Here is a 27,662-nt window from a genome sequence, read left to right as displayed (position 1 = left end):
CCCCGGGGAAGGGAGCAGGGAAGGACAAATTCAAGCCGGGGCTTGTTCGCCCTTGTCCGCCTCCTTCCAAGGACAGCCTGGGTTTGGATTTCTCCCATTTTCCCTGAGTTCCATGAGATTTACTCAGCTTTCTCCTAAGTTTTCCATGTCCACTATGGGTTCTGCAGGGATGTGAGCTGGGAAAAACCTGTCCTAGCCCGGAGCAGCTCCAGTTTGCTCCTCAGTCCCACCCAAGCACAACCTGGGATGAATCCATTAAAAATTAAGCTGAGGTTCTGTGTATTTTTATGGATTTTTCCCTATGTAGATGCTCTTTGCAATAGGAAATTGAATTGGAATTAGAATGGGAGCTCCACCCAGAGCTCTGCTTGGGAAAATTGGAGCACAAAGTGGGTTTGGCTCATCCTTAGGGAAAACCAGAGTGGAATGGGATCCCTGCACTGTGTGGTGACACCACAGCAGCTGTTGGGGGATGTATCCATGAAATATTCCAGATTAATCAGTAATTCCACTTTTCTACTACAGCTGTTCCTTTTGGATTGGAAAATCCTTGAGGGAGAGAAGCCCTTCCCTGGGATCACACAACCCTGATGTGAAAAAATAACTGGGAAAGGCAGGACTGGCTTAATAAATGCAGTTATAAAATAAATCCACACCCTCTAAAATATTTAATGTGTCCTGGGCTAACATTTTCCCCCCAATAAGCAGCTGGATCCACACAGAATTCCCTGTGTCCCATTGATATGAATGGGATTCATCACTCACTAATTTCATTGTGGCCCACGTAAAAGACTCAGGGACCTTCTTGTGGTCGGCGACAAAGGTCCAGAGCAGGAATACGGGGCAGGATTTACCTGCAAAAAGGAATAAAGTGGGTTTAATTTTATTTCTTCATTATTTTTTCGTTATATTTCATATTAAACTATGGTTTAAGGGCACAGCAGCCCAAATTTTCAAGAGAGGAGGAGGGGGAGCTGGGGGAGGAGGTTGCAGGGTCAGAATGAGGGAGGAACCGCCCAGATGTGGCCAGGGGATGGTGGAGAACAGAAGTTGAGCAGCCCAGATGTGGCTGGGATGGGAACTGGGGGCTCATCCAGATGTGCCCGGGGTAGGAACATACAAGCACCCAGATGTGAGGCAGCGAGTGCGGGATAGGCCCAGACGCGGCTGGAATCGCCTGGCTGGAGTCGGGGGCCTTCCAGATGTGGTCGGGATGCGGAAGGCGCCCCTTGTTTCAGCTGGGATCCTCCAGATGTGTCCGGCCCGGGCTCGGATCCCACCCAGCTGCGGAGCCGTGAGGGGCGGCCCGACTCCAGCCGCGCCTGTGGGCGGGGCTTAGAACCCCGCCTCCCGTGACGTCACCCGCGTTCTAATTCTCACCGTTGCCACGGGCAACGGCCCCTCCGCTCCTCCCCCCCACCGCTTCTCCCAGTTCCGCGCATCTATTGGGTACCGCTACTGTCCATCAATGCTGTACGGCGCTGTCATTGGTTGCGTGGCGGTTAAGCCCCGCCCCTCCGCCCTGCTTATGCCCCGCGCTCGGCAGAGCCGCCGCGATCGCTGCGGGGCTGGCGGGGCCTGAGGGGGCACCGGGGGTGAGCGGGGGCGAGCGGGGGCACGGCCGGAGGGGCCCGGGGCACCCCAGGGTGGGGCAGGGCTGTGGAGTTGTGGTTTGGCTCTGGAAGGAGGTTTTGGAGGGGTCCCTTTTGCTGGGGCATCTTTGGGAGGGGGATTTTGGGGGTGTTTACGCTGTGAGGGGAAAGGGATTTAACCCCTCGCCCTATCTGGGGTCGCTGTATAAGGTGGGTTTGAACGCGTTGTGTTTATGGTAGTTCTGAAAAGGAGTTTTGGGAGGGTTTAAACTTCCCTCCCCCCCCATTTAGGATAATTCTAAAAGGGAGATTGGGGGGTTCGCCCCCATTTGGGGCAGCCGTGTAAAGGGGTTTTAAGAGGGTTTGGCTCCCTTCTCATTCCGGGTCTCCGTTTAAACCCTCCCCAGTTCCATTTAGAATAACTCTTTTAGGGGGAGTTTGTAAGAGTTTAAACACCCCCCTATTTAGGGGAGTTTGGGGGGGTTAAACTCCCTCTTTCCCTTATCCAGTTATCCAGGATAACTCCCTTATCCTCCTTATCCAAGCGGGTTTTGGGGGGGTTTAAACATCCCCCATTTAGGATCTGGTGGGATTTAACATCCCCCTACCTGGGGTAGCTTTACAAAAGGGGTTTGTTTCCCTTCTTTTCCCTAAATTATTTCTATTCGGAGGGAAGCTGTGGGCTCACATCTGGCCAGATGTTGAGGGCAGGGGGCTTTGCAAGAGAACAGAGCAGGGCTTAGGAGGGGTTTCAGCCCCTAATTAGGACAGGGCTGGGATCTGGACCCCGGTGGGGTCACCGAGCCCCCAAACCCCCCCTGTGAGCTCAAGCAGGAGCCCCCCAGCTCCAGCCCCCCATTCCCAGCCTGTGGATGTCACATCCCTGGAGATGATGCCCCCCGAGGAGGAGAGCCCGGATGGGGACAGGGACGGTGGCCTTGTCCTCCTGCACGGCCCGAAGAGCGGCAGCACGCGCAAGGTGAGGATGGCCCCATATCCCTGTCCCATCCACAGGGATGGCTGTGCCCATGGATGGGGACACAGGGATGTCCAACCCTGCCAGGGGTGGAAATGCTGTTGCTGCCCCATAAACAGCCCTAAGCAGCTCCCTCCCAGCTCCTCATCCCTAAAACTCTGCTCCTGAATCCCGTCTTTTCTGCTGGCTGCATCCCCAAGCTTCCCAGTGCCTGCTTTTCACCTCGTTCCCTGAGATTTTGGGGTTTTTTTCCTCTTTCTTGCCAGTGGGAAGCTGATCCAGGCAGGTGTTCCCTGGGAAATCCAGGATGTGCAGGAGAGATGGGGCTGATTGTTCTGCTGGGGTTGTTGTTTAATGACCAACATTTGGGATGGAATCAGTGGGAATTGTCCTCAGGCTGCCACCAGCCCCTGATTTCTTGGGGTCAGGGAGGATTTAGGGAGCAAGAAAACATGGAAAACATTAATTTTTAGATCTGTTTAAGTGTTTTTCCCATTAGTTTTGCCCCCTGAGATCCAACAGGATAAACCAGCAGCGAGTTCACTCCATAATCTGAGCTCTTCTCGCAAAAAGTCCCAAACCTTAAAACACCCTTAAAAAAGAAAATCCCAAATAATCAAGAAACTGAAACTCAGCCAAGCTCTGGAAGGGATTTTTTTTTTCATTTTTTTTTCCCCCTGGATCAATCTGATCTGGAGTCACTTGAGCCTGGGCTGCAGCTCAAGAGGTTGCAACCTTAAACCAGGTCGGGGTTTAACTCGGGGCCTTGTCTAACGAGCAGGTGCTGCTCGTGGGGGAAGATGAACAGGAGGGATTTGGGAATTTTTTCCCAATTTGTTCTCTTTGGGCCTGGAGCACAAAGAAAAACATGGAAAATATTGCCAAGCTTTGGAGGGAGGACTGGGCAGGGCATCAGCAGCCTCTGTCATAATATGATTATTTTTTAATTAAAGCAGCAGAACACCTGATGGGCTGTATTACTTTATTTTTGTTATTGTTATATAAAAGAAATTATCAATACAACCTTTTCCTGCTGTTTTTATCACCCTGACAACATCAGGAGCGTGGATCCATATTTTCTGCCTTGCAGGGGATCCTGAATGCTGCTGAAAAAGTGATTTTTAATCCTTTTTTTTTTTTTTTGGCCAAGTTTTCTGTCCTAGGAGTGAAGACTTAATCCACCTGTTTCCTGCTGGCACCTTGCCCTGACTCTGTGCTTCCCCCACCTCCTCAGAGCACTTTCACTGTCCTAAAATTCAATTTTCAACTGCAGTTTGTGCTGTTTAAAAACCCCCCAATCCCCCAGATTTTTATTCCCACCCCTGGGTTTATTTTTTTCCCTTCCTCTTGCTGACTGCATGAACCACCAGTGAGGCCACTTGGGAAATTTAAAACCTTAATCCTCCCCTCATTTGTTCAAAGGCTCTGTGATGTAACCATATTCTCAATAAAAGGTTTTAGAGGTTTTAGCTGCTCCTGTCTCCCACAGAAACCCAGCTCGGAGCCAGGGTGCTCCATGAGATTAATTCCATGGCAGGGAATTTCCTATCTAAATGGATTTTCAGGCAGTAAAAACCCACTTGTTGTCACTTCCTGCTTGTCTTATAACAGCTCATATTAATTTCTTAAATGCTTCTGGCTGGGAAAAAAAGGAAGGAAATTCTGGATAACCCTGGGAAAAAAAAAAGAGGAGGATTTCCAAGCCTGTTTTTGTGTGTGGAGCGCTTCCCTGGCTTTTGTTTTCCTCTCTGTCCCACGGGATAATGTGGCTAAAGCAGGGTCACTTGGCCACTTCTGCTGTGCTGGCCTGCCTCAAAAACTTGTGGATTCCACAGAGGAATAAAAATTCCAGCTGACAGCTGTGGCTCTGTGGAAATCCTTTAAAGACCAGCGGGGTTCTGGAATTAAAACAGGTGCTCAGAGTTATCCTATTCCAGCCTGGAATCATCTGTGCTTCCTGTTTGGAGGAAAAACTCTGTGTAAGGAAGTGCTGGTGCTGCTGAGAGGGCAGGGAAATAAATCCCTGATTTATTTATTTTTTTGGAGTGGGATGTAGGTGTTTAGTGGGAGAAATTTATGAGTTTGAGGTTGGAGCCACAGACCATGGGGCCATTGGATGGGGTTGGGATCATGGATTGTGGTCCAGCTTTGGGCTCCAACAGCAGAGGGACCTGGAGCTGATGGAGGAGATCCAGAGAAAGCCATGGAGATGCTCCAAGGCCTGGAGCCAGGCTGGGAGAGCTGGGAATGTCCAGCCTGGAGAAGGGAACAATCCAGGGAGACCTCAGAGCCTAAAGGGGCTCCAGGAGAGCTGGAGGGGGACTTGGGACAAGGGATGGAGGGACAGGACACAGGGAATGGCTTTGAACTGGAATAGGGTGAGATTAGATGGGATTTTGGGAAGGAATTCTTTCCTCTGAGCATGTTGAGGCTATGGAATGGAATTTCCAGAGAAGCTGTGGTTACCCCATCCCTGGAATGTCCAAGGCCAGGTTGGAAGGGGCTTGGAGCAACCTGGGATAGTGGAAGGTGTCCCTGCCCATGGCAGGGGGTGAAATTCCATGGTTTTGAAGGTCTCTTCCAACCCAAACCCTTCCATCATCCCTTCAATATCCCTTTTCCTGGCAGGAAAGGGTCTCAGTGTGTTTGCCCACACCCACAGCAGCGATCCAGACTGGCTGGAGTCCTGCTCTCCTTCATTCCCTGTCCTTGGGAACAGGAAGGTGTCTCCTGGAGGTGGGGCTGCCTGAGGAGCTGAGCTCAGCACCAGCTGATGACTCCTCTTCCCACATCATGGATGTCTCGAGTCTCCGCTCAAATTAAACTTCCTCAGTTTCTCTCTGGGCATTCCCCAGCCTCCCTAATTGGGAGGAATCCTGGTGGCGACTCCTTTGTGGCCAGAACTGGCCTTGGACATGGCCCAGCTTGGTCCAGTCTCGGGCAGCTGACCTGTGGAGCAGCTTGTGGGATCCAGCCAGGTTCTCCCGGTAACTCCAGGAGATTTTCCTGCAATTCCTGCTGGGAATTACCAACCCCTTCCTCATTTCTCTGGAGAGATCCATGTCTGGATTTTACCAGCACATTCCTGATCTGTGCCAGTTCCTCAGGAACTGAGTCTTCATCTCCATTTCTCTATTTCTTGAAACTTTTAACAGTATTTCCAAGGATCCCATTTCCTCTTCCCACATTTTACTTAATATCCTTCACTTTCAAGTTTCATTTCTTCAGGAGATTTTTCCTGCAATTCCTGCTGGAGTTGTAACTCCCAGTTACCAACCCCTTCCTCATTTCTCTGGAGGGATTTGTGCCTGGATTTCGCCAACGCATTCCTGATCTTCAGGAACTGCATCTCCATTTCTCCATTCCTTGAAATTTTAACAGGACTTCCAAGGATCCCATTTTCCCATCCCACATTTCACTTAATATCCTTCAGTTTCGTTTCTCCTCTGTTGCTTCCAGCTACAAAGAAGCAGAGACAATCCCTTTGCCATGGAATTACTGGCTTCCACATCTTCCTGCAGGTGATTCAGTTTGTCCCTGGTGCCTTGTCCTTGTCACTGAGGTCACAAATCACGCTCAGGGTGTGGCTGTCACCCAGGGCTTCATCTCCTGCGGGTGGGAAGTTCAAAGTCCACCCTGAGTAAACATTCCCTAAGGACTCCAAATTGCCACCCTGGATGGGCCCTCTGGAACTGGGAGAGGTGGCTGGAAGTGACAAAAGCCCTTGAGTCATTCCAAACATTCCCTGCAAAGATAAGGCTGGAGAATCTTTGCCCTCCCTCAAAGGGGAGCTTGATTCCTTCTGGAAAGGGTCTTAGGGAATCTTTTTTTTCCCTCATGTGGAGAGGCTGGATGAGAATTTTTGGTTCCATTGTCACTTCCATGTGAGGGATTTCCCCTGATTTTTCTGGGCCTAAAGAGCCTTTTTCCAATAAAATCATTAGATATGGGTTGGAATGGACTCGTTGGAATCAGAGAGTCCAATGTTTGTCCCTAATCCTGCTTTGTCACATGTGATAAAACATCAGGGCTGGCCACACCTCACTCATTTTCATGGATTTCTGATCCATCTTTCCCTGTGTACAAACAAAAGCGACTGTTCCATGCCTCCTCCACAATTTATGGAAGAGTTCTGTGCTCATTCTTCCTTTAAAACCTTAAAAGCAGGAGGGAAAAGTCTGAGTATCTCCAGAGCCCCTTCTTAAACTCCCCAAATTCCCTTTTCCAGGTGTCCCCAGGTGCACCCCAAAGCCTGGATGGAAGTGCCTCTCTTTCTTCTGACCTTACAGGGGTGACCTTGAGAGCTTGAGCAAGGAATTCAGTGAGGAAAATCCCTTTTGGAACCCAACAGGGGGATTTTGGTGGGATTTTTTTTTTTCCCCTTTATGTAAGTCATGTTCAAATCCCTGGAAATTCATTCTGTGGTTTTTAGTTTTCTTTGGAGCTCTGACAGGAAAAGCTTTGGGATCCTTTGAGCTGTTGGAAGGTGGAATGCTCTTCGCTTGACTCCTTATTTTCCTCATTTATATTTGGATTTAAAGATGGCCTTTTATGCTTTCCTGGAGCCAAATTTCCTCCTTGCTCCAAGATTTGTGGAATTACAACATTCCTGTGACGCTCCGGGAGCTCCTGCAGATGGGGCTGAGTTGTTCCTCATGGAATGATGTTTCTATTGATCCGTGCAAGCCAGGGATGATTTTTGGGGATTGAGGAAGAGCCTCTTGAGGGAAGATGTGCAGCAATCCTTTCCTGCAAATTCCTGCACCTTTCCAGCCTCATAAATGTAGAGGAAAACAAAATGTGTGGAGATGACAAGAAATCCTTGAATTCCTGACTTAACCTCACAAGGCTTTGGGTTTATATCAGGGGCTTCTGGTTTTCCAGCACCTTTTTGCTGCTGGCTTAGGAGCCTGGATAGGGATTGAGAACTCATCCCATTAAATCTGATGGAGAAGCCAGGAAAAAAACCCCTGAGCTCTGCAAACAGCTTTAGTGCTTCCCAGCAGGAGAAGTCAGATCAATTTGTAAATCTTTTCATGGCTCCTGCAGGGAAGAGGTTTTAACCCCTCTTGGAATATCTTGGGGAGCCATCCCAGTGTCTTCTGCATCCCACTCCTTTCTTTCCTTCATTACCTTCCTGCTTTCCCTCCAGGCAAAAATCTTTATTTTGGGTTTGGATAATCCTCCTACTTGTGCCTTTTCCATCGTCCCACCTGCACTTCCCAGGCCTCTTCCCTGCGTCTCCAGGTGGTTTTTGCTCCTTTTCCCCACAAAAATTCCCTTAAAATCCTCTGGCTGCTTCTAAATAAATCTTTGCCAGAGTTGGAAAGGACTCCAGGGTGCTGGCATTTGCCGGAAGAGATGGAGTCAGAGAAGAGAAACTTCCCACCTCTAGAGCTTTGCATGGATTTCTGTGGCTCTGGAGACACAGAGAGGGAACCTGGAACTGTCTCATGTGGGTATATTTGCATGTGTTTGTCTCTGGGTCTGTCATGCTCTGAGATTTCATCTTGAAATTTGAAATTAAACCTTGAAATTTTAATGAGCACCTTCTCTTTACATCTTGTCTTGATTTCCTGATCCTTTCCCCTTTTTCCTCTGGTTCCTAGATCTCCTTTTTCCTTTTTTCCCCTAGGGATCCAACAAGATGGATGGATTCCCCCCAGGACAAATCCAGAAATTACAATTCTGGATCAGACTTTCCTCTGTGTGTTCCTGAGTATCTCAGACCCAATATTTATGGAGGTGTTGGGGTGTTTTCCTCAAATCCCACTGCTTTTCCAGAATAATTGGGGTCTTTTGCTTACAGTTTGTTCCTTTCATCAAGTTCATGGATCACTGTAAAGCATTAATCCCACAGATTTATGGACCAGCTGGAGTCACTCTGATTCCTCAGTCTCCAAGGGACCAATTAGAAGATCCAATCTTTCCCTTAAATGAAAATCCCACTGTTAATCCCAGACCGTTTTCCAAAGGAAGCAGTGCTCGGTGGACTTCAAACACGAGGAATTAATTTTAAGGAAGCTGAAGTCCATGGAAATGCAAAAATTTCTTCCTTGTCAGGTCCCATTGGAGAGGTGATCAGGCATTTAATGGAATTATGAAATGGTTTATGATGGAAGGGGCATTAAAGATCATCTCATTCCATGGGCAGGCACACCTCTCACTGTCCCAGATTGCTCCAAGCCCCATCCAGCCTGGCCTGGAACACTTCCAGGGGCATCCACAACTTCTTTGGGAAACCTGTGCCAGGTTGGTATGAGATGATCCTAAAAGTGTCTTTCAACCCAAACCATTCCATGATTTTGGGATCTTCCTGTGATTTTCAGGCTCAGAACTCCCCATACTCTTAAACTTCCCAGCTTTGTGCCTTCCCAACCAGGCATTTTTTTATCCAGGGATCTTCCAGAGGCTCATCCCTCTAAATCTTCAGTGGGAATCATCCCCACTTGGGCAGAGCTTTTATAGCCCTGGATTTGGGGACACCCCATTCCCTGATGCATCCCATAATAACCCTGTGAGCCAGAGGTAAATCAGGCGGCTGCTATTTCCTGAAGTCGGGAATCCAGCCTGTCTTCCCCGTCTGCAGAAATTCCGAGCCGGAGCCACGGAAAGGATGGAATCAATTTAGCGCCGTGAGCCCCTCGTTCCTGCATCCCCCTGAACTCCTGACTCCCTGTGCTCCACATCCTGGAGATGGCCTTGGGATCACATTACTTCCTGAGCTTTGAGGCCCTATTGAGCTCATCTCCAGCCCCCCTGGGTCTTGGCTCATGTCCAGAGTCTGGGAATGGAATGTGGAGTTTCTGTTCAGGGCTGAGTTTGGGAAGAGCTCAGGGAAAGAAATCCCTGCTGGCAACACGTGGGATTAGGGAATAAAATGGTTATTCCAAGGGCAGGGGAAGTCTGGGGGATGAGAAACTCAATGTGACCCGGCCACGTGTGCTCACACCCCAAAAATTCCCCCTGTCCCAGGCTCATCCCACAGTGTGGGCAGCAGGAAAAGGGGAATTCTGCCCCTCTGCCCTGCTCAGGTGCAGAAACCACACCTGGAATTCTGCATCCAGCTCTGGGGACCAACTGCAGAGGGATGTGGAGCTGGTGGAGCAATTCCAGAGGAAGCCATGGAGATGCTCCAAGGGCTGGAGCCAGGCTGGGAGAGCTGGGAATGTCCAGCCTGGAGAAGGGAAGGATCCAGGGAGACCTCAGAGCTCCTTCCAGAGCCTGAAGGCGTTCCAGGAGAGCTGGAGAGGGACTTGGGACAAGGGATGGAGTGACAGGACCCAGGGAATGGCTTTGAACTGGATTAGGGTGAAATTAGATGAAATGTTGGGAAGCAATTCTTCCTTGTGAGGGTGGTGTGGCTCTGGAGTGGAATTCCAAGAGAAGCTGTGTCTGCCCCATCCCTGGAAGTGCCCCAGGTGAGGTTGGAGCAACCTGGGATAGAGGAAGGTGTCCCTGTCCACGATAAGGGATGAAATTCAATGATCTTTAAACTCCCTCCCAACCTAAAGCATCCCGTGACTCTGGGCTCTGAAAGTGCTTGATTTATGGAATTGATGGGATTTTTTTGAATCCCAAAATGTTAATTTGGGATGTCCTTGTCTCTCAGCAGGGCTGTGACCCCTTTGCCCAGACCCAGCGCAGCAAACTCCAGCACCGCCGGGCCCGGATCAACCAACAGATCAACAAGGAAATGAGGATGAGAGCGGGAGCAGAAAACCTCTTCCGGTGAGTCCTGACCCCCTGGGCATCCCCCTGGCTCTGGAGTTTGGATGGGGGCAGGAATAGAGTCTTGATATCCAAAATTATGCTGGTGGAAGATTGTTAAAAATCAGGTTGGGAGCAGATGGGATAATGGGAATAAATTTGTGACTGAGGTTGGGCTTGGAATGCAGAGCTCTGGTCTGAAAACCCAGTGAGTGGATCTGAGGGATATGGAGTTGTTGGAGTGAGTCCAGATATTCCAAGGGATGGAGCCCTTCTGCTCTGGAACCAGGATGGGAACTGGGAATGTCCAGCCTGAAAAAGAAAAGGCTCCAGGGAGACCTCAGAGCCCCCTCCTGTTCCTAAAGGAGCTCCAGGAGAGCTGGAGAGGGACTTAGGACAAGGGGTGGAGAGACAGGACACAGGGAATGGCTTCCCACTGCCAGAGGGCGGGGATAGATGGGATTTGGGAAGGAATTCTTCCCTGGGAGGGTGGTGAGGCCCTGGACTGGAATTCCCAGAGAATCTGTGGCTGCCCCATCCCTGGAAGTGTCCAAGGCCAAGTTGGAAGGGGATTGGAGCAGATGGGATAATGGGAATAAATTTGTGGCTGAGGTGGGGCTTGGAATGCAGAGTTTTGGTCTGAAAACCCAAGGCATCTGAAGCTCTTGGTGTGAGTCCAGATGTTCCAAGGGATGGAGCCCCTCTACTCTAGAACCAGGATGGGAACTGGGAATGTCCAGCCTGGAAAAGAAAAGGCTCCAGGGAGACCTCAGAGCCCCTTCCAGAGCCTAAAGGGGCTCCAGGAGAGCTGGAGAGGGACTTGGGACAAAGGGTAGAGGGACAGGACACAGGGAATGGCTTCCCACTGCCAGAGGGCGGGGATGGGTGGGGTACTGGGAAGGAATTCTTGTCTGTGAGAGTGGTGAGGAGCTGGAATGGAATTCCCAGAGAAGCTGTGGCTGCCCCATCCCTGGAATTGTCCAGGCCAGGTTGGATGGGGCTTGGACAAACCTGGGATAGGGAAAAGTCCCTGCCCAAGGCAGGGGGTGGAACTTGAGGTTTCTGAAGATCCACCCCAAACCATTCCATGAAATCCAGCTTTAGAATCATAAATAGCTCAGAAAATCCCATCAGGATTGAGTCCAACCATTCCCCCAGCACTGCCAAGGCCACCACTTGTCCCCAAGTGCCACATCCACAGGGATTTTATCCCAAGGACAACTTTTTTTAGCATGTTTTGTGTTTATTTCATTTTTCCTTAATATTTGGAGCACATTCCAGGCTGGGCAGGTCATTAATATTAAAAATCCCATAAATCTGCCTTAAAATACAATTTTTGGGGAATATTTTACTAACTTGTTGATTGTTTTTATCCCAAATAAAATAAAATAAAATAAAATAAACTTTCCACTTTGGAACTGGAGTGATTTAGCATCAATGGAGTGTTCCTGGAAGAAGGGGATAATGGTTAAGCCATAAAAAATTGGTGTTTTCCTGGGGGAGGAGATCCCACTGCTCCGTCCACACTGCTGAGCCTCATTTAATTAAAGAAAAAAAGCCAGAGAACCCAACTTCTACCTCTCCTGTGTTATATTAAAAAAAACCAAAACCAAACAAACAACAGAGGGAAATGTGCTGGCTCAGCAGAAATCTGCCTGGTTTGGGTTGGAATCGGAGCTGTGGGAAGTGGGAGTGAGGAAAAACGGGATGCAAAACACATCTTGATTATCAGGGAAATGCACTGAGGGGGCTCTTTTTGTGCTGGCTCAGCACTCTGGGTGTCCTTTGGAGCAGCCACTTTCCCTCCCTTCCGCCCTCCCACAAATCCAGCTGAGTAATAAAGTCGATTTCTCGGCATTCCGGTGCTCCGAGCTTATGAAACTTTGGAAAAAGGAATAATCAAGCTTGAAATTAAAGGATGAGGAGGAGGGAGGGATTATGTTGCAAGTCTAAAGGTTATTGCTTCAAAATTAAAGATTTGTGGTGCATGGATAAAATTCCTTTGGATCTTTAGCCTGGTGCTGGTGGAAAAAACTGTGGATTGTCCAGCCTGGAGCAGTTTGGAGCTGAATTTACTGGGATTTTGCCTTTAAATTTAAAAACAAACTAGTCTGATCCTTGGTAAAAACAATCCTGTTCAGCCTTTCCATGTTTTTTCCTGGAAAAGTTGGCAGGAATGGGGTGTTGGGAAAAAAAAATCCATGCAGTATTTGCTCAGTGGATTTGTTTGCTGGGTAAATAAATGGGAAGAGCCAGAGGAAACCTTTTCCTTCCTGTTCAAACACTGGGATGGAGTGGAGGAACGGAGGAGATAAAAATGCCCAGGTTTTTGGAACGAAAGAAAAATAAATCACAAAATAAATTCCAGCAATTCCCTGTGTCCTGGGTTCATCCCACAGCATGGGCAGCAGGAAAAGGGGAATTCTGCCCCTCTGCCCTGCTCAGGTGAGATCCCACCAGGAATTCTGCATCCAGCTCTGGGGACCAACTGCAGGAGGACCTGGAGTTGCAGGAGCAGGTCCAGAGGAAGCCACGGAGATGCTCCAAGGGCTGGAGCCAGGCTGGGAGAGCTGGGAATGTCCAGCCAGGAGAAGGCTCCAGGGAGACCTCAGAGCCCCTTCCAGTGCCTAAAAGGGCTCCAGGAGAGCTGGAGAGGGACTTGGGACAAGGGATGGAGGGACAGGACACAGGGAATGGCTTCCCACTGTCAGAGGGCGGGGATAGATGTGATATTGAGAAGGAATTATTCCCTTTGAGTGTGATCAGGTGCTGGAATGGAATTTCCAGAGTAGCTGTGGCTGCCCCATCCCTGGAAGTGTCCAGGGCCAGGTTGGACAGGGCTTGGAGCAACCTGGAATAATGGAAGGTGTCCCTGCTTGTGGCAAAAGGGTGAAATTCCATGATTTTTAATGTCTCTTCCAACCCAACCCGTTCCAGGATTTTCTGCGGTGTGTGGCACTTGCAAGTACTCCAGGAAAACCTTTTAACAGATTCCTGACAAAATCATGGAGCAGATCCTCCTGGAAACTGTGCTAAGACACCTGGAAAATAATCAGAGGCCTGCTGAGAGCCAAAAAAAAAATGTTGGCAGCTGGGAACAAGGAGGGAAAACTCTCCTTAATCCATATGGGATGAAAATCGGACTGACGGTGTCCTGGAGGTGTTGGGATGTGGGGGGGATAAATAGGAATTAAGTCTTGGTTTATATGAATTAAATACTGGTTTTTGTGGGAACATAGGGTGATGGTGCCTGGGGAATTGCAGGAATGCTGAAGCATTTTTCATTCAGAGAGCCACGGGGATCTTTGGATGTGGTTTGGTTTGGTTTGGTTTGGTTTGGTTTGTTTGGAATCAAAAAATTCGTTGGTCTTGGAAAATCCTGGCAAAGGATAGGCAGGAGGAGGCTCTGAACCACCAGATTGTCAAAGGAAAACCCTGCAGCTCCTTCTGCTGCCTTGAAGCAGGGCAGGGCAGCACCCAGAAGGATTTAATCCATAAAAAATCCATGTCAAAGGCAATGCTCTGGAAAAGCAGGAGGGAAGCAGTTTCCTGGTGGAGCAGAGCTTGTCCATTTGTTGTTTTCCCTGGATCCCAGCGTGGTTCAGCAGCCAGAGCCCCTTTCAGCTCTGGGTTATCTCTCCCTGCTTTCCTCTGCAGGAGATAAGCAGGGAATAATCAGCCTGGGAGCTTGTCCTGCTCCCAGGGAACAGCTGGAATCAATCCCTGGTGTTTACAGCTCCTGCTGGGAGCCGGGAAGGGAGGGCAGGAGCTCACAAAATCCTTTATTTTCCAAAAGGATTCTTTGCACACAAAAATGAGTTTTTCCTCCTCAAATCCCATCGTTTATTTGGGATGGGGGAGCACCTGGACTGGTCACAGCCCAAGCTGGAATTGCACTGGAGGTGAAACAGCAATGGGCAAAGGGAAGGTGGCTCTGGAGCAGGAATTCCTGGATGCAGCACTGCAATGAGTTTTCCCTGGGCTCAGCCTCTACCTGGATGTTTGGACTTTCCTAATCCTGAAATTCTAGGAGAGCTGGGAATCTAGTCTGGAGAAGAGAAGATTCTATGGACACCTCAGAGCTCCTTCCAGTGCCTAAAGCGGCCCCAGGAGAGCTGGAGAGGGACTTGGGAAAAGGAATGGAGTGACAGGACATAAGGAATGGCTTCCCACTGCCAGAGGGCAGGGATAGATGGAATATTGGGAAGAAATCCTTCCCTGTGAGGGTGGTGAGTCCCTGGAACAGAATTCCCAGAGAAGCTGTGGCTGCCCCATCCCTGGATGTGTCCAAGGCCAGGTTGGATGGGGCTTGGAGCAACCTGGGACAGTGGAAGGTGCCCCATGGCAGGGGATGGAATGGGATGACCCTCAGAGGTCCCATCCCACCCAAACTTTTCCAGCATCACCTGGAGAACCAGAGGCACAATCCCATGGGAATGTTGGGCTAGACATGGATTGCACCACGGGGTAACTGAGTCTGGAGTGGAAAAAATAAATTCATGGGTAAAAAGAGGGAAATTTGATCCATTGGTTTCTTGCAGGGCCACCAGCAACCACAAGGTGAAGGAAACAGTGGCTCTGGAGCTGAGCTACGTCAACTCCAACCTTCAGCTCCTGAAGGAAGAGCTGGAAGAGCTCAACAGCAGCATGGATGTGTATCAGAATGAGAGGTGGGTCTGGGAAGAGCAGCCTGTTCCCTTGGGATTTCATTTTTCCCTCTGTTAGGGAATTTTTATGAAAGCAAGGCTGCTCTCGCCTTGTCCGCCCTGCTCTGTCCCATGGCCAAGCGTTGGGATGACCTTCAGAGGTTCCCTTCCAACCCAAACCTTTCCATGGTCAGGGACAACAAGGTGGTGGCTGGAGGAATAGGGGAGGATTTGGGCATGTGCCAGAATTCCTGGAAAATTTTCATTCTGGGAATCACAGTGATTCCCTTCTAAAGCTGCAAGGAGAGAAAAATCAGCTTTTCCCAGGGGATACTGGGGTGTTTTGGGATAGATGGAGCATCCTTTGGACACTGATGTCCCAAAGCAGGAGGAATAGGGAAGAAAGAACCATCTTCCCTTGTATTGATCCCCTTTCCTGACAATCCCACCGGAGCTCTTCCCAACAGGATATTTTGGTGATGGGAATCACCATGCCTGGAAGTGGCCAAGGAATGACAGGATGTGGCACTCGGTGCTCTGGGCTGGGTGGGATCAGTCACAGGTGGGACTCGATGATCTTGTAGGTCTTTTCCAGCCCAAACAATTCTGGGATGCCGGGATTCTTTTCCTCCTTTTCCCTTCCTGAGGTGGACTGTGTTGGATGGCAGCGTGAGGTGTTGTGTGGGTGATGTGGCTGAGGGATGGGATGGGATGGGATGGGATCCAGAGGGACCTGGATAAGCTCCAGAAGAACCTCATTAGGTTCAACAAAGCCAAGTGCAACATCCTGCACCTGGGATGGAGCAATTCCAAGCGCAAATCCAGGCTGGGGAGGTGGAGGGATGGAGAGCAGCCCTTAGGAGGAGGATTTGGGAGTGTTGGTAGGTGAAAAGCTGGAAATGCCTCATCCACATGTGCTCACATCCCAAAAATTCCCCCTGTCCCAGGCTCATCCCACAGGGTGGAAAATGGGGATCCTGCTCCTCTGCCCCGCTCAGGTGAGACCTCACCTGGAATTCTGCATCCAGCTCTGGGCTCCAACAGCAGGAGCAGATCCAGAGGAGGCCACGGAGATGCTCCAAGGGCTGGAGCCCCTCTGCTCTGGAGCCAGGCTGGGAGACCTGGGAATGTCCAGCCTGGAGAAGGGAAGGATCCAGGGAGAGCTCAGAGCCCCTTCCAGTGCCTGAAGGGGCTCCAGGAGAGCTGGAGAGGGACTTGGGACAAGGGATGGAGGGACAGGACACAGGGAATGGCTTTAAACTGGAATAGGGTGAAATTAGATGGGATATTGGAAAGGAAATCTTGGCTGTGAGGGTGGTGAGGCCCTGGACTGGAATTCCCGGAGAAGCTGTGGCTCCCTGATCCCTGGAAGTGTCCAAGGCCAGGTTGGATGGGGATTGGAGCAGCCTGATCCTGTGGAAGTTGTCCCTATCCATGGCAGTGGGTGAGAATGGATGATCTTTAAAGCCCCTTCCAACCCAACCCATTCCCCAGTTCCACAATTCCACGTTTCTGTGTCCATCCACATCCTTTTCCAGGCACATTCCCTATCAAGGCTGCTCAGTTTTCCCAATTTGCCACTTGCTTGCCCTGGTTTGAAAAGAAATCAGGAGCAGCAACAACAATCCCAAACCCTGCCCAGGCCAAACAAACCCCCCTTTGTTTATTCCAGACATTGGATTCCAGTGGAATTCTCGTTAGGAAATGAGCAGTAATGGCTTTCTGCACTAATTATAGCTCCTGGAGCTGTTTGTTCCAAGGAAAATGTGGATGCTAATTCCCTGCGTTGCTCTCCTGGTTTTCATAACTTCCTTTGCTTGTTTTCCTCCCCAATTAATGATTGATTAATGAGTTACCAGCAATCTGGGGGGATAATGAGAGGGGGCTGTTGTGTTGGTGAGGGCTTGATCCTGTCTTGCCCACCCAACATCCAGGATTCCTCTGAACATCAGGAGCTGTAAAAATGATTTTGGGGGTTTTTTTTAGCTCTTTGTCTCCTATGCTGCCATTCCCAAATCTTTTTGGGAAGAGCATTTTTCCATGTGGAGTCTGTTAATAGGAGCAGCACCAGCCCAGGGCAAGGAGCTGCTTCCTTTTAATCTCCAACCCACAGGATCCATCCAAGATTTTTAATCCAACCACCAAACAGGTTCTTGTCTTCTTCCAGTGAATCCATCAGCGTTCCCATGATCCCCCTGGGACTCAAGGAGACCAAGGAGCTGGATTTGCTGGTACCACTCAAGGTGAGCTTTGGGGTTTCATTGATCAGTGCTGAAGCAGCTGAAATTATTTTCCTCATTTGGAAAAGCTACCAAAAAAATAAATTCATGGGAAGGATCTGGACTTAAAACATGGGAAAGTGGGAGGTGAAGGTCTGGAGATGTTGAAGAGCAGGAAAGGGAGGAGATTATTACTTAGTGGAGGTTTTCTTGTGGGCAGAAGTGGAAAATTCTTGCACAAAATTGCCAGAAATATCCCTTTAAATAATAAAAATCAGGATTTTCTTCTGTTTCCCAATCCAGGATTTCATCAGTGAACACTATGGAGAGGAGGGTGTCCTGTATGAAAAGGAAATCAAGGAATTCATGGAGCTGCGACAGGTGGGTGTCCCTTGGAGATTCCATAATATTATTGGACTTGGTGTATAGGTTCCATAGTATTATAGATTATTCAGGAATTGTTCATTTTTCCCTGTCCTCAATGCCCTGCTGACCTACAAATGAGCAGCAATGAAATTTATAGTACAATCATTATTTATGGATATTAATTCACCCCTGGCAAGGCTGAACAACTTCTCTCTCTCCAGGTAGGCCTTGGAGAAGAGGGAATTTAAAGCAGTCTGGGAAAGGAGGGGAAAAAATCCTGTTTATTCCCTAGGATTTATAAAATCAGAATTTCCATGAATTTTTCCAGCACAACTCCCAGGCTGCTGCTTCCACATTTGAGTGTCCCAGCTCCCAGACTTTCCCCGTGATTGAAACTCACAATCATGGAATAGTTTGGGTTGGAAAGGCTCTTAAAGATCTTCCAATCCCAACCCATGGGCAGGGACACCTTCCACTGTCCCAGGCTGCTCCAAGCCCCATCCAACCCAGCCTTGGACACTTCCAGGGATGGGGCAGCCACAGCTTCTCTGGGAATTCCATTCCAGAGCCTCACCACCTTCACAGGGAAGAATTCCTCCCCAATATCTGAGTTATCCCTGCCCCCTGGCAGTGGGAAGCCATTCCCTGTGTCCTGTCCCTCTGTCCCTCTTTTCCCATCCCTGTCTCCTCTCCCGTTCCCGCAGGCCATGCGCACCCCGAGCCGCAACGAGGCCGGATTGGAGCTCCTGATGGAATATTACAACCAGCTCTACTTCCTTGACAGCCGGTTCTTCCCTCCCTCCAAAACCCTGGGCGTCTTCTTCCACTGGTGGGTGCAGCTTTCCCTGTCCCATCTGGGTGGGGTGGGAGTCAGGATCCAAATTTCCATTTTGGAATCTCTGCCAGAGCTGGTGGACACCAGGATCTGGATTTGCTGTTGCCCTTGGTGGGTTAACCTGGGGAGGGAGAGGGAAACACAAATCCCATGGGATGTACCATGATGGGAATGATGTCTGCAAGCCCACCTGAGCACTGAAAACCCTTCAGGCTCCTCCTGCATCCATGGGAATCATGGAGTGGTTTAGGTTGGAAAGGGCCCACAAGATCATCCAGTTCCAACCCCTTCCATGAGTGAGGACACTTTGTGTGGACCATGACAGGGACAGGAATCAGGGATGGGCTCAGGGATGATCCCAGTCAGGGATGCACCAGGATCTGAAGTTAAGGACAGGATTTGTCCTGAACACAGCTTTTTTTCCCTCTTTCCTGCCTTCCTTTGCTCCAGTGTGGAAGCAGGACTGGGAATGAAGAGCCCTGGGATTTCCCCACCTGGAGGTCACTGACAGGGAGACAAATGAGACAGGGAATCATGGAATGGTTTGGGTTGGATGGGACCTGCAAGACCGTCCAATTCCAACCCCTTCCCTTGGGGAGGGACACTTCTGCTTGGCTGCATGTGGGGACCATGACCAGGGGATGGGCAGCTGTTGGCTCTTCCCTTCTCCAGGTACGACTCCCTGACGGGGGTCCCATCCCACCAGAGGGCTCTGGCCTTCGAGAAGGGAAGTGTCCTCTTCAACCTGGGAGCGCTGCACACCCAGATCGGAGCGCGGCAGGACCGCGCCTCCCTGCCCGGCCTCAACCAGGCCATCGATGCCTTCCAGAAGGCAGCTGGTGAGTGCCTTCCCCTCTTCCTCCTCTTCCCAAGGGTGGGAATGATCCACAGAAGCTCAGGAGGAGGTGGGAGCAGTTGTAGGAAGAGGCGTCTCCAAGGGATCACAAATGGAGCGCGAGGTGGCTCCACGTTGGTTGTGTTGGTGGGGAAGAGGAGTTGGGATGGTCCAACAGCCAAAAATGATGTCCCCCAAAAGGATGGCATGCAAAAGGGTGTCCCAGCTGTGGAGAGGAGATACTTATCCATCTCCCCATAGAAAAAATGGAGCCTGGAATTGGGATAACCCAGGGCTTTGGAGAAGGAATTGGGCACAAGGATGATTTAGATGGCAAGGGTGGGACCTCAGATCTTACCCACCACTGATGGTGAGACATTTGGTGTTCGTGGAGGGAAACCTGCCTTATCCCAAAGTTTGATTCTCTTCCTCACAAGTCTGGTAACTTCCAGGAGCTTTTTTCTTCCTCTAGGTGCCTTTAACTACTTGAAGGAAAACTTCTCCAACGCTCCCAGCCTGGACATGAGCGCGGCCTCCCTGACCATGCTGGTGAGGCTGATGGTGGCCCAGGTCCAGGAGTGTGTCTTTGAGAAGATGACCTTGCTGCGTGCCCAGAACGACTTCCTGGCCCGCCTGCAGCTGGCTCAGGAGGCAGCAAGGGTGAGGATTTTGGGAGGGAGAGGATTTGGTGGGATTTTGTGGTTGGCAGGACCTTCCCAGAGAGTACAACCTGCATCCCATCTCTTCTGCCTCTCCTCTTCCCAGGTGGAAGATGTTTATTCCCTGGTACACCAGACCATGAGCCAGCCCCACGTCAAGGACTACGTTCCCTTCTCCTGGACCACCATGGTCCAAGTCAAGTCGGAGCATTTCAAAGCCCTCTCCCATTATTTTGCTGCCATCGCCCTCTGTGACTGCCCCGGTGAGTGTCCAGCCTGATGGGAGCTTCCTGCTCATCCAACTACTAATTCTACTTTATTCCTGGGTTTTGGGGAGGGTTTCCCAAAAAAAAAGATGTTATGGATACGACACCCAAAGTTTTTTGAATGCTCTGAGCTGTGGATATTCTTAGTGGACTCAGCAATTCGTCCCCAAGGCAGATTTTTCCATATTTCTGGTTTCCACAGAGAAAAATCCTTAAAAAGGGGAGGAAAAAGCTGCTGGAGGGATGTCACCTGCTGTCCCCTTTGGGGCTGGGTGGGGGAATAAGGGTCACCTACCTGCCTGCTTTGGGTCACCTTGTGTTAGACCAGCTGAGGGCTTCAAAAATCCAAAAATAAATCCAAAAATACCTTGGATTTAACTTCCAGCCTCATGGATGGATGTCCTGGGAATCTCAGGGTGGTGGCAGCAAGGTACACATGGTTCCATGGAGTCACTTGGAGCGTGACTTCAAGATGTGACCCTTGATCCCCATCTCTGCCACCTCCAACACCCTGGGAGCAATTTTGGGATGGAGCAGAGGATCCGGGGGTGGGCAGCAGATGCTCCTGGTGGCCTTTGGTGTCACCTGGTGGGTGGCTGGGAAGATTTTTGAGGGCTGGCTGCCAAAACCAGTGCTGGGACCAGTGGCTGCCAGACTGTCCTCACACCCTCCCCCGCTCCAGAGCCTGCCCAAAATCTTCCTTGTGCCACGTGGGCGTTGCAGAAGCTGGGCTGAGCAAGGAGATGGGAGAGAGGGGGATAATGTGGAGCTGGAAGGGCTTAAAGATCCAAACAGGAGAGGATGATGATGGAGATGGGATTCCATGAGATACCAAGGGGCAGGGCAAACCTTCCCCCTAAAATTTTTGGTGTCCTTAGGCACTGTGGGAAGCAGAAATCAGCAGGAGATGCCTAATTTAGGAATTTTTTTGCTTGCTGTTGGGATCTCATGTTCCTGCTCCCACCTCTCCCTTGTCAGAATAACAAATCTTCTGCTTCCATAACCAGCTGGGAATAAATTCCTTACGCTGCAGTTTCATCCCTCAGGGATGCTGACATGGCAGGAGCTGGCACAGGGAGAGCCAGCCCTGGAGCTGCCAGTTCCCAACCCTCTGCATCCCTCTGCCCACCAGGCTTTGAGATCCTCTGTTTGGAGCAACAAAACTCCCAGGAATATTCTGGATTGTTTCTTATCCCAATCTGTGTCCAGGGAAAGAGGCTGCTGTGCAGCCAAAGAGGATTAGGATGAATTTGGGCTAGAAAAAATGGTTTAAAGAGTGGGATTTAAAGTGTGGAGTTTGGAGAGCCTGGGAGAGCTGCATCCATCTCTATTTTTCCATGGAATGACCTCCTTGGTTGCACTGTGAGATGGAGAAAAGGCTCCAGGGAGACTTTAAAGCCCCTTCCAGTGCTTCACAGAGCTCCTGGAGAGCTGGAAAGGGATTTGGGACAAGGGATGGAGTGCCAGAACACAGGGAATGGCTTCCTGCTGCCAGAGGGCAGGAATAGATGGGATACTGGGGAGGAGTTCTTTCCTGGGAGGGTGGTGAGGCCCTGGACTGGAATTCCCAGAGAAGCTGTGGCTGCCCCATCCCTGGAATTATCCTGGGCCAGAATGGCTGGAGCTTGCAGCCAAATGGAAGTGTCCCTCCTTGTGGAAAGAGGTTGGAATTGGATGATCTTTAACAGCCTTTCCAACCCAAACCATTCCATGATTCCCTGATTTTGTTGTCTCATTTGTCTCCCTGTCATTGACCTCCCAGGGCTCTCCATTCCCAGTCCTTCTTCCACACTGGAGCAAAGGCAGGCAGGAAAGACGAAAAAAAGCTGTGTTCAGGACAAATCCTGCCCTTAACTTCACATCCTGGTGCATCCCTGACTGGGATCATCCCTGGGCCCATCCCTGATTCCTTGCAGGCTGTGGTTGGATGACAGGAAGGTGCTGCCAGGGCCACCTGAATGTGGATGTGACCTCCTTGTCCCCACTGCCACGAGGGGCTGGGTGGCCCTGACCTCTCCCTAATCCCATCCCCATCCATTTCCTTCCCACAGCTCCCTCGGATGCCGAGCTGCTGGAGCAGGAGAAGGCTTTCCTGCAATTCCATGTCACCATGCCAGAGGGGCCATCACTGCGTGTCCTGCTGCAGGATCCCGAGGAGAGGAGGAAGCTGGGTGAGCACAAATTCCTGGATCCCATCCTGATTCCCACAAATTATGAGGTTTTAGGGGGATCTCTCCATGCAGAGAGGAATTTCTCAGGAGATTTCTTCTCCTGGGAAGCAGGAAAGCATCACAGTCCCCTTGAGGGTGTGAGGACCAACTCGTGGTGCTTGTCCCAACCTGTCCAGCTCTGACAGGAAAAATTCCAGGTATTCCAAACCAGGTAACATCACCCAACAGTACAGAGAAATCCACAGGGACACAGAGATCCTGGAAGCTCCTTGGTTTGGGCTGACTTGGCTGGAAAACAAGACGCAGCAGATGCTCAGGGGGTGGCTTTTTCAGCTGCAGCGAATTCTTGGGAGACAAGAACTTCTTCCCATGCGGGATTTCAGCTCCAGGGAAAAAACAGACGCTGCTTATTCAGCTGAAGTCATGTTTTGGCAGCCCCTCCTCAACAGGGCTGCACCAAGAGCAAACTCAGCACTCGGAATTTGGGGTGTTGCCTCCCCCGGGAGCTCTCTTTTCCCTCCTTGCACACGTGTGGAAGGAGGCCGATCCCACCAGGAATGAGTTTGGCCTCAGCAAAATCCTTCAGGATGCTCAGCCAGGTTTTCACTGGAAACCTCCAAATAAACCCCAAAATCCAAGTGGTTTGTGGTGACAGCACCCCAACACCCTCAGATGTGGTTTGCATCAGCTTTTCCAGCTCTGCCTGATTTTCCTGGGGAAAACAGGCTCTGTTCAACCCTCCTGGTAAAAAATACATGTGCAGACACCAAGCTCAGCTTGGATCTGGTTTACAGGAAGGGAAAAACTCAGAGAGGTTGTGGATCTCCATCCCTGGAGGGGTCCAAGATCAGGTCACAAAGAGCTTGGAGCAACCTGAAATGGTGGAAGGGAGATGAGGGAATGTCCCTCCCTATGGAAGGGGGGTTGGAATGATATGAGCTTTAAGTTCTTTTCCAACCCAAACCATTCCATGATTCTATTATTATTATTACTCATTATTTCACAATTTATAGATTTCACAATTTCATAAATTAGCTTTCATAATTTCATAATTTCACAATTTATATATTTTATAAAAATTCTCAGTGGGGGGGATCTCCTCTATGTTTTCCATCCAAGCCCAAAACATTCCCTCGGCATTTAAGTTCCTCTGGCTGTGCATTCCGGGAGTCTGGAGCAGCCCTCATCTCCCTGGATTCTGTTGCCACCGTGTGTCCTGAACGTGAAATGCCACAGGCACACGTGTTTCCATGAGACACACACGGAGAGAGCTTTTCTGGGAGTTTAGCCTTGGATACGGCTGCCTTGGTTGCAGTTTCCCATGGAGGAGATGCTTTGCGTTGATATCCGTGGGTCACTGGAATTCCAGCTCCTCTTTCCCGACCACTTCCATTTCCCGAGGGTGGGAACGCGCTGAAGGCAAGTGGAGAGGAGCGAAGAGCAGAGGATGGAGGGCAGGACCTGCAGGGCAAGGAAAAGGCTTAGCCTAGAAAACAGGGATGTGTTGCACCTTCCCAAGGAGGACGGGGCTGGCTTGTTCTCTGTGTTCCCATTCCCGAGGGATCCGAGGCGAGGGAGAGAAGTTAATTTGCTCAGGAGATTGAGGTTAAGCGTGAGGAGGGACGTCGGGGGTGGTTTTTCAGGAACATCTGCCAGCTCTGCTGTCAGGGGAGTGAAGTAGGTCACCCTTCAAGGTCCCTTCCCAGCCCTCCATCGGGCTGGGACCGACCCCATTTAGGGCTGGGAACGTGACTGGGCTGTCCCTGAGTCACAGCAGGGTGGTGGCACCGCTCCTGAAATCCGTGGGCAGCCGAGCGGGAAACGGCGCCGGAGCTGCCGCTCCGTCGGGCTCAGCTCCCTCTGCTCCCTCACAGGCAAAGCTCACCTCAAAAAAGCCATCATGAAGCACGAGGAGGCCATGAGGATCCATGGATTGTGCAAGATCCTAAGGAAGATGGATATCCTGCAGGAGGTCCTGTCCTTCGCCCACAAACGCTCCCTGAGCAAATATTCCGAGATCGACCACGAGGAGGATTTCTTTGAGACGGGAGAGGCTCCGGACATCCATCGTGAGTGGGGGTTTTTTGGGATTGTGGGTGAGGAGGGGGTTTTTGGGTGGGAAGGACTCCATGGGGAATTGTGCTGTGGAGGGGGGTTGGCCTGGATGATCTCTGAGTTCCAATCTGAACTATTCCAGGATTTTAGGTCCTGGCTCTTGTGGGATCATGCTGTCCCTCTTCAGGATGGCAGCAGCTGCCCCAACTGCCTGAGGTCACCCCCTGTCTGTGCTTTTCTCTCCCTCCCATCAGCCAAAACTCACCAGAAACCCGAAATCAAATCCCCCAACTTCTCCCAGGTGAAGGTGACTGACCTCTTCCACAGGCTGGTACGTACAGCTCCAGGAACGGGAATATCCCGAGGGAGCGGCCGTCTCCTCCTCCTCCCCTGCATGCTCTGCTTGCCTGGATTCCTTCCTCCTGCAGCCTCTTCTCCCTGTCTCCAGCAGTTTTGCAAGGAGGAGCAGCAGGAGGAGGGCTGGGATCTGTGTCTGTGACACAAATGGGTCACAAAGCTCCTCTGGTGACAGGGGAGCAGGCACGGGAATTTTGGGTGGGCTTTTCCCAGGAGATCCTTGGGAAGAAGAGTTTTGGTGGCAGGAGGCACCAGGAAAATCCCACTGGAACTTTATCTATGCCCTCTTTAGGTTTTTAGGGTCCTGGGATTCAGGACAGTGGTGGGATCTGTGGTGGGATCATCCCCTGAGTACCCCAGGGAGAGCTTGTGCATCTCAGCCCCAGGGCGGGCAGGAATATCCTGTTCCTGTAGGAATGGAAAAGCAGAAAAAGAGGGGAAAATGGGAAAGAATTGGGGAAAAGTGACCCTGAGCTAGTGAACTGTCCCTCCACCCTGCTCCTGGACCAACCCCTAGTGGCATCCCCCAGATCCAGACAGCCTCAGCCCCCATCATTTGTTCCTGGATGAAGGGACTATTTTCCCTGCAAAAGACAGGATTTCTTCCTCTGCCCCCTCCCCATCCCTGGAATTGGTTTTTTTTACAAGGCTGCACAATTCCAGGGAGCTGAGAAGGTGCATTCCATGTTTCTGCCTCATCCCAGGGCCCGCTGTCCGTGTTCTCAGCCAAGAACAAGTGGTATCCAGCTCGGAGAGTCCACCTGATGAGAGGAGAGAACGGCTTTGGGTTCACCCTGCGAGGAGACTCCCCCGTCCTCATTGCCGGGGTCATCCCGGGGGGCTGCGCTGCTGTGAGTACCCCAATTTCTTGCTATTCCCATGGGAATGCCACAAGGGAGCTGCCTGGAGGGATTCCAGGTGTTTTTTAGGTCTTAAAACGGTTCAGGAGGAGACTCATCCCTGCTGGAGCTCAGGTGGGCGTCATGAAATGATTAATTTTTAGGAGATAGCTAAGGAGAAAACATGGAATTTTGCTCAGTTTTTAACTGTTAGAAGCCCATTCAGCTCCCTTGTCCCTCATGTTGGGATGTGACAGTGGCTGGAACAAGATGGCACATCCAAAAAACAGGGGCAGCTTTGTTTTCCATCAGAAGATGCTGGAGAATCCTGGTGAGATTTCCTAAGGGTCTCTCTGCTCCACTCCCAACCCATCCATCCAAGTCCCAGCATCTCTGCAACAACACTCTCCTTAGCAGCAGGATCATATCCCTCTTTGGAAAACCCAAATCTCCCCAAAGACTGGGATGTGGACTGGATATGGTCGATATCTGGAGCAGAGTTGTGTCTTCTCCTCAGCCTGGAGAAGGGAAGGTTCCAGGGAGAGCTTGGAGCCCCTTCCAGTGTCCAAAGGGGATCCAGGAGAGCTGGAAAGGGACTTGGGACAAAGGATGGAGTGCCAGGATGAGAAGAAATGGCTTCCCACTGCCAGAGGGCAGGGTTAGATGAGTATTGGGAAGAAATTCTTGGATGTGAGGGTGGTGAGGCCCTGGCAGATGTTGCCCAGAGAAGCTGCGGCTACTCCATCCCTGGAAGTGTCCAAGAAGCTACCTGGGATGATGGGAAGTCCGTGGTGGGACTGGACAATCTTGAAGGTCCTTTCCAAACCATTCCAAGATTCTCTTGGACGTTTTCCCTCATTCCCTGCAGGAAGCTGGGCTGAAGGAGGGGGACTACATCATCTCAGTGAATGGCAAGGACTGCAAGTGGTCCAAGCACGCCGAGGTTGTCCAGCTCCTGAAGAGCACCGGGAAGGAGGGGGTGGACATTGGAGTCATCACCCTGCAGGGCTCGGAATGTCCCAAAGCCGTAAGTCACATCCCACAGGGATTCATTCCTTGGAGCTCTCTGGGTGCTGCCCTGGCTTCACTCCCCTCTCCACCTTTCCCAAGCAGGTGGACAGGAAGGCAGCAGTGATGTCCTCGGGGTCTGGGATGCTGAAGAGCAACAAGGAGAACAGCAGGAAGAGCCTGATGAACAGCAAGAGCGCCAGCACGCTGCTGGTGTGGAGCAAGAAGAGCAAGAGGAGCAAGAAGAGCACCTACAGCGGTGTCCCCTTCACCGCCGTGGGGGACAACGAGGCCATGTACTGACCGTGCTCCATGGTGTCCCCTGAGCTCCAGGACTGGCTGCCTGCCCGGGAAGCTTCCCAAGCCTGGCTGGGCTGTGAGGACTCCCAGACCCGGGAATGCGCCGCTGGTCGGATCCGCGCCGAGAGGTGAGCGAGGCACCTCCACCTCCCAGCTCCTGTGTCCAATGATCCCCTCAGTCTGGGGGGAAACTCGGGTTTATTGTTAATTTTGGGATGATTTTTTTTTGTTTTCAAGGGGGTTGGGGGAAGCTGTGCTAAAGCAGGGCCCGGTTTGTGTCTTCTGCTTGGCCAAAGCCAGCCCCAGCCATTAAAGCAAAAGTGTCACCTTCTGTAGCATCTCCTGGGCTTTCTCTGCAAGGTACAAGATGGAGCTGCTCTCCAAGAGCTGCTGGAGGAGCTGAATCCTTCAGATGAATCCTCCCAGACTCCCATTTTTTGGGAGAGGAGACAGCACAGGCATCGATAACTTGTGGTGATCCCATCACAGGGTCCAACCCGGGCCTCATCTCCCAGGTGGGGCTATCCCAGCAAAGCGGGATGGTTTGATCATTTTTAGTGCTTCTGGGGTGGTTTTATTTTGCGGGAATGAACCCCCACCTTGACTCAGAAAATCCAACCCAGCTGCCCAGCCAGATTCTTTGGAAGAAAAGAGAAGGGCTTAACGTGCAGTTGTTGTCTGGCTTTTTAAATCAGGAGACGTGGATTGCCCTAAATATTCTGTGAGGAGATTAATAGCTAAGAGCCTTGGGGGGGGTTTATTTTTCCTGGGAGGAGATTAAAATTCCAGGAAGATATCTCCTCCAGATTATTAAACTCCTAAATTTGT

The 27,662-nt window shown here is 50.7% G+C and overlaps 1 protein-coding gene across 2 annotated transcripts; it reads left to right on the top strand.

Moving 5' to 3' along the window:
• Positions 1–1,750: 1,750 nt before the first annotated feature.
• RHPN1 (rhophilin Rho GTPase binding protein 1) lies at positions 1,751–27,165 on the top strand. Of its 2 annotated transcripts, none has more exons than XM_054292006.1 (15): positions 1,751–2,571; positions 10,184–10,299; positions 14,820–14,948; positions 17,092–17,167; positions 17,447–17,524; positions 18,214–18,338; positions 19,017–19,183; positions 19,652–19,839; positions 19,945–20,101; positions 22,156–22,275; positions 24,150–24,344; positions 24,585–24,661; positions 25,392–25,538; positions 26,395–26,553; positions 26,640–27,165. In XM_054292006.1, exons 1-15 carry the CDS (start codon positions 2,482–2,484, stop codon positions 26,835–26,837), a joined length of 2,022 nt encoding a protein of 673 aa, XP_054147981.1. In that variant the 5' UTR covers positions 1,751–2,481; the 3' UTR covers positions 26,838–27,165. The 2 variants fall into 2 exon arrangements, with proteins under 2 accessions (XP_054147981.1, XP_054147897.1); XM_054291922.1 differs by having other exon boundaries at positions 10,181–10,299.
• Positions 27,166–27,662: the final 497 nt, after the last annotated feature.

The sequence above is a fragment of the Melozone crissalis genome, unplaced genomic scaffold (assembly GCF_028551555.1).
Source record: "Melozone crissalis strain CALT ecotype California unplaced genomic scaffold, PUWL_Pcris_2 ptg000002l_1, whole genome shotgun sequence".
Lineage (NCBI taxonomy): Eukaryota > Metazoa > Chordata > Aves > Passeriformes > Passerellidae > Melozone > Melozone crissalis.
This window is presented reverse-complemented; position numbering and strand designations above follow the sequence as displayed.

Coding starts and splice junctions, on each gene's coding strand:
- RHPN1 (XM_054291922.1), top strand. CDS start 2,482: ATGATGCCCCCCGAGGAGGAGAGCCCGGATGGGGACAGGGACGGTGGC. Junction 17,525..18,213: donor AATTCATGGAGCTGCGACAG/GTGGGTGTCCCT, acceptor CCGTTCCCGCAG/GCCATGCGCACCCCGAGCCG. Junction 18,339..19,016: donor CTGGGCGTCTTCTTCCACTG/GTGGGTGCAGCT, acceptor TCCCTTCTCCAG/GTACGACTCCCTGACGGGGG.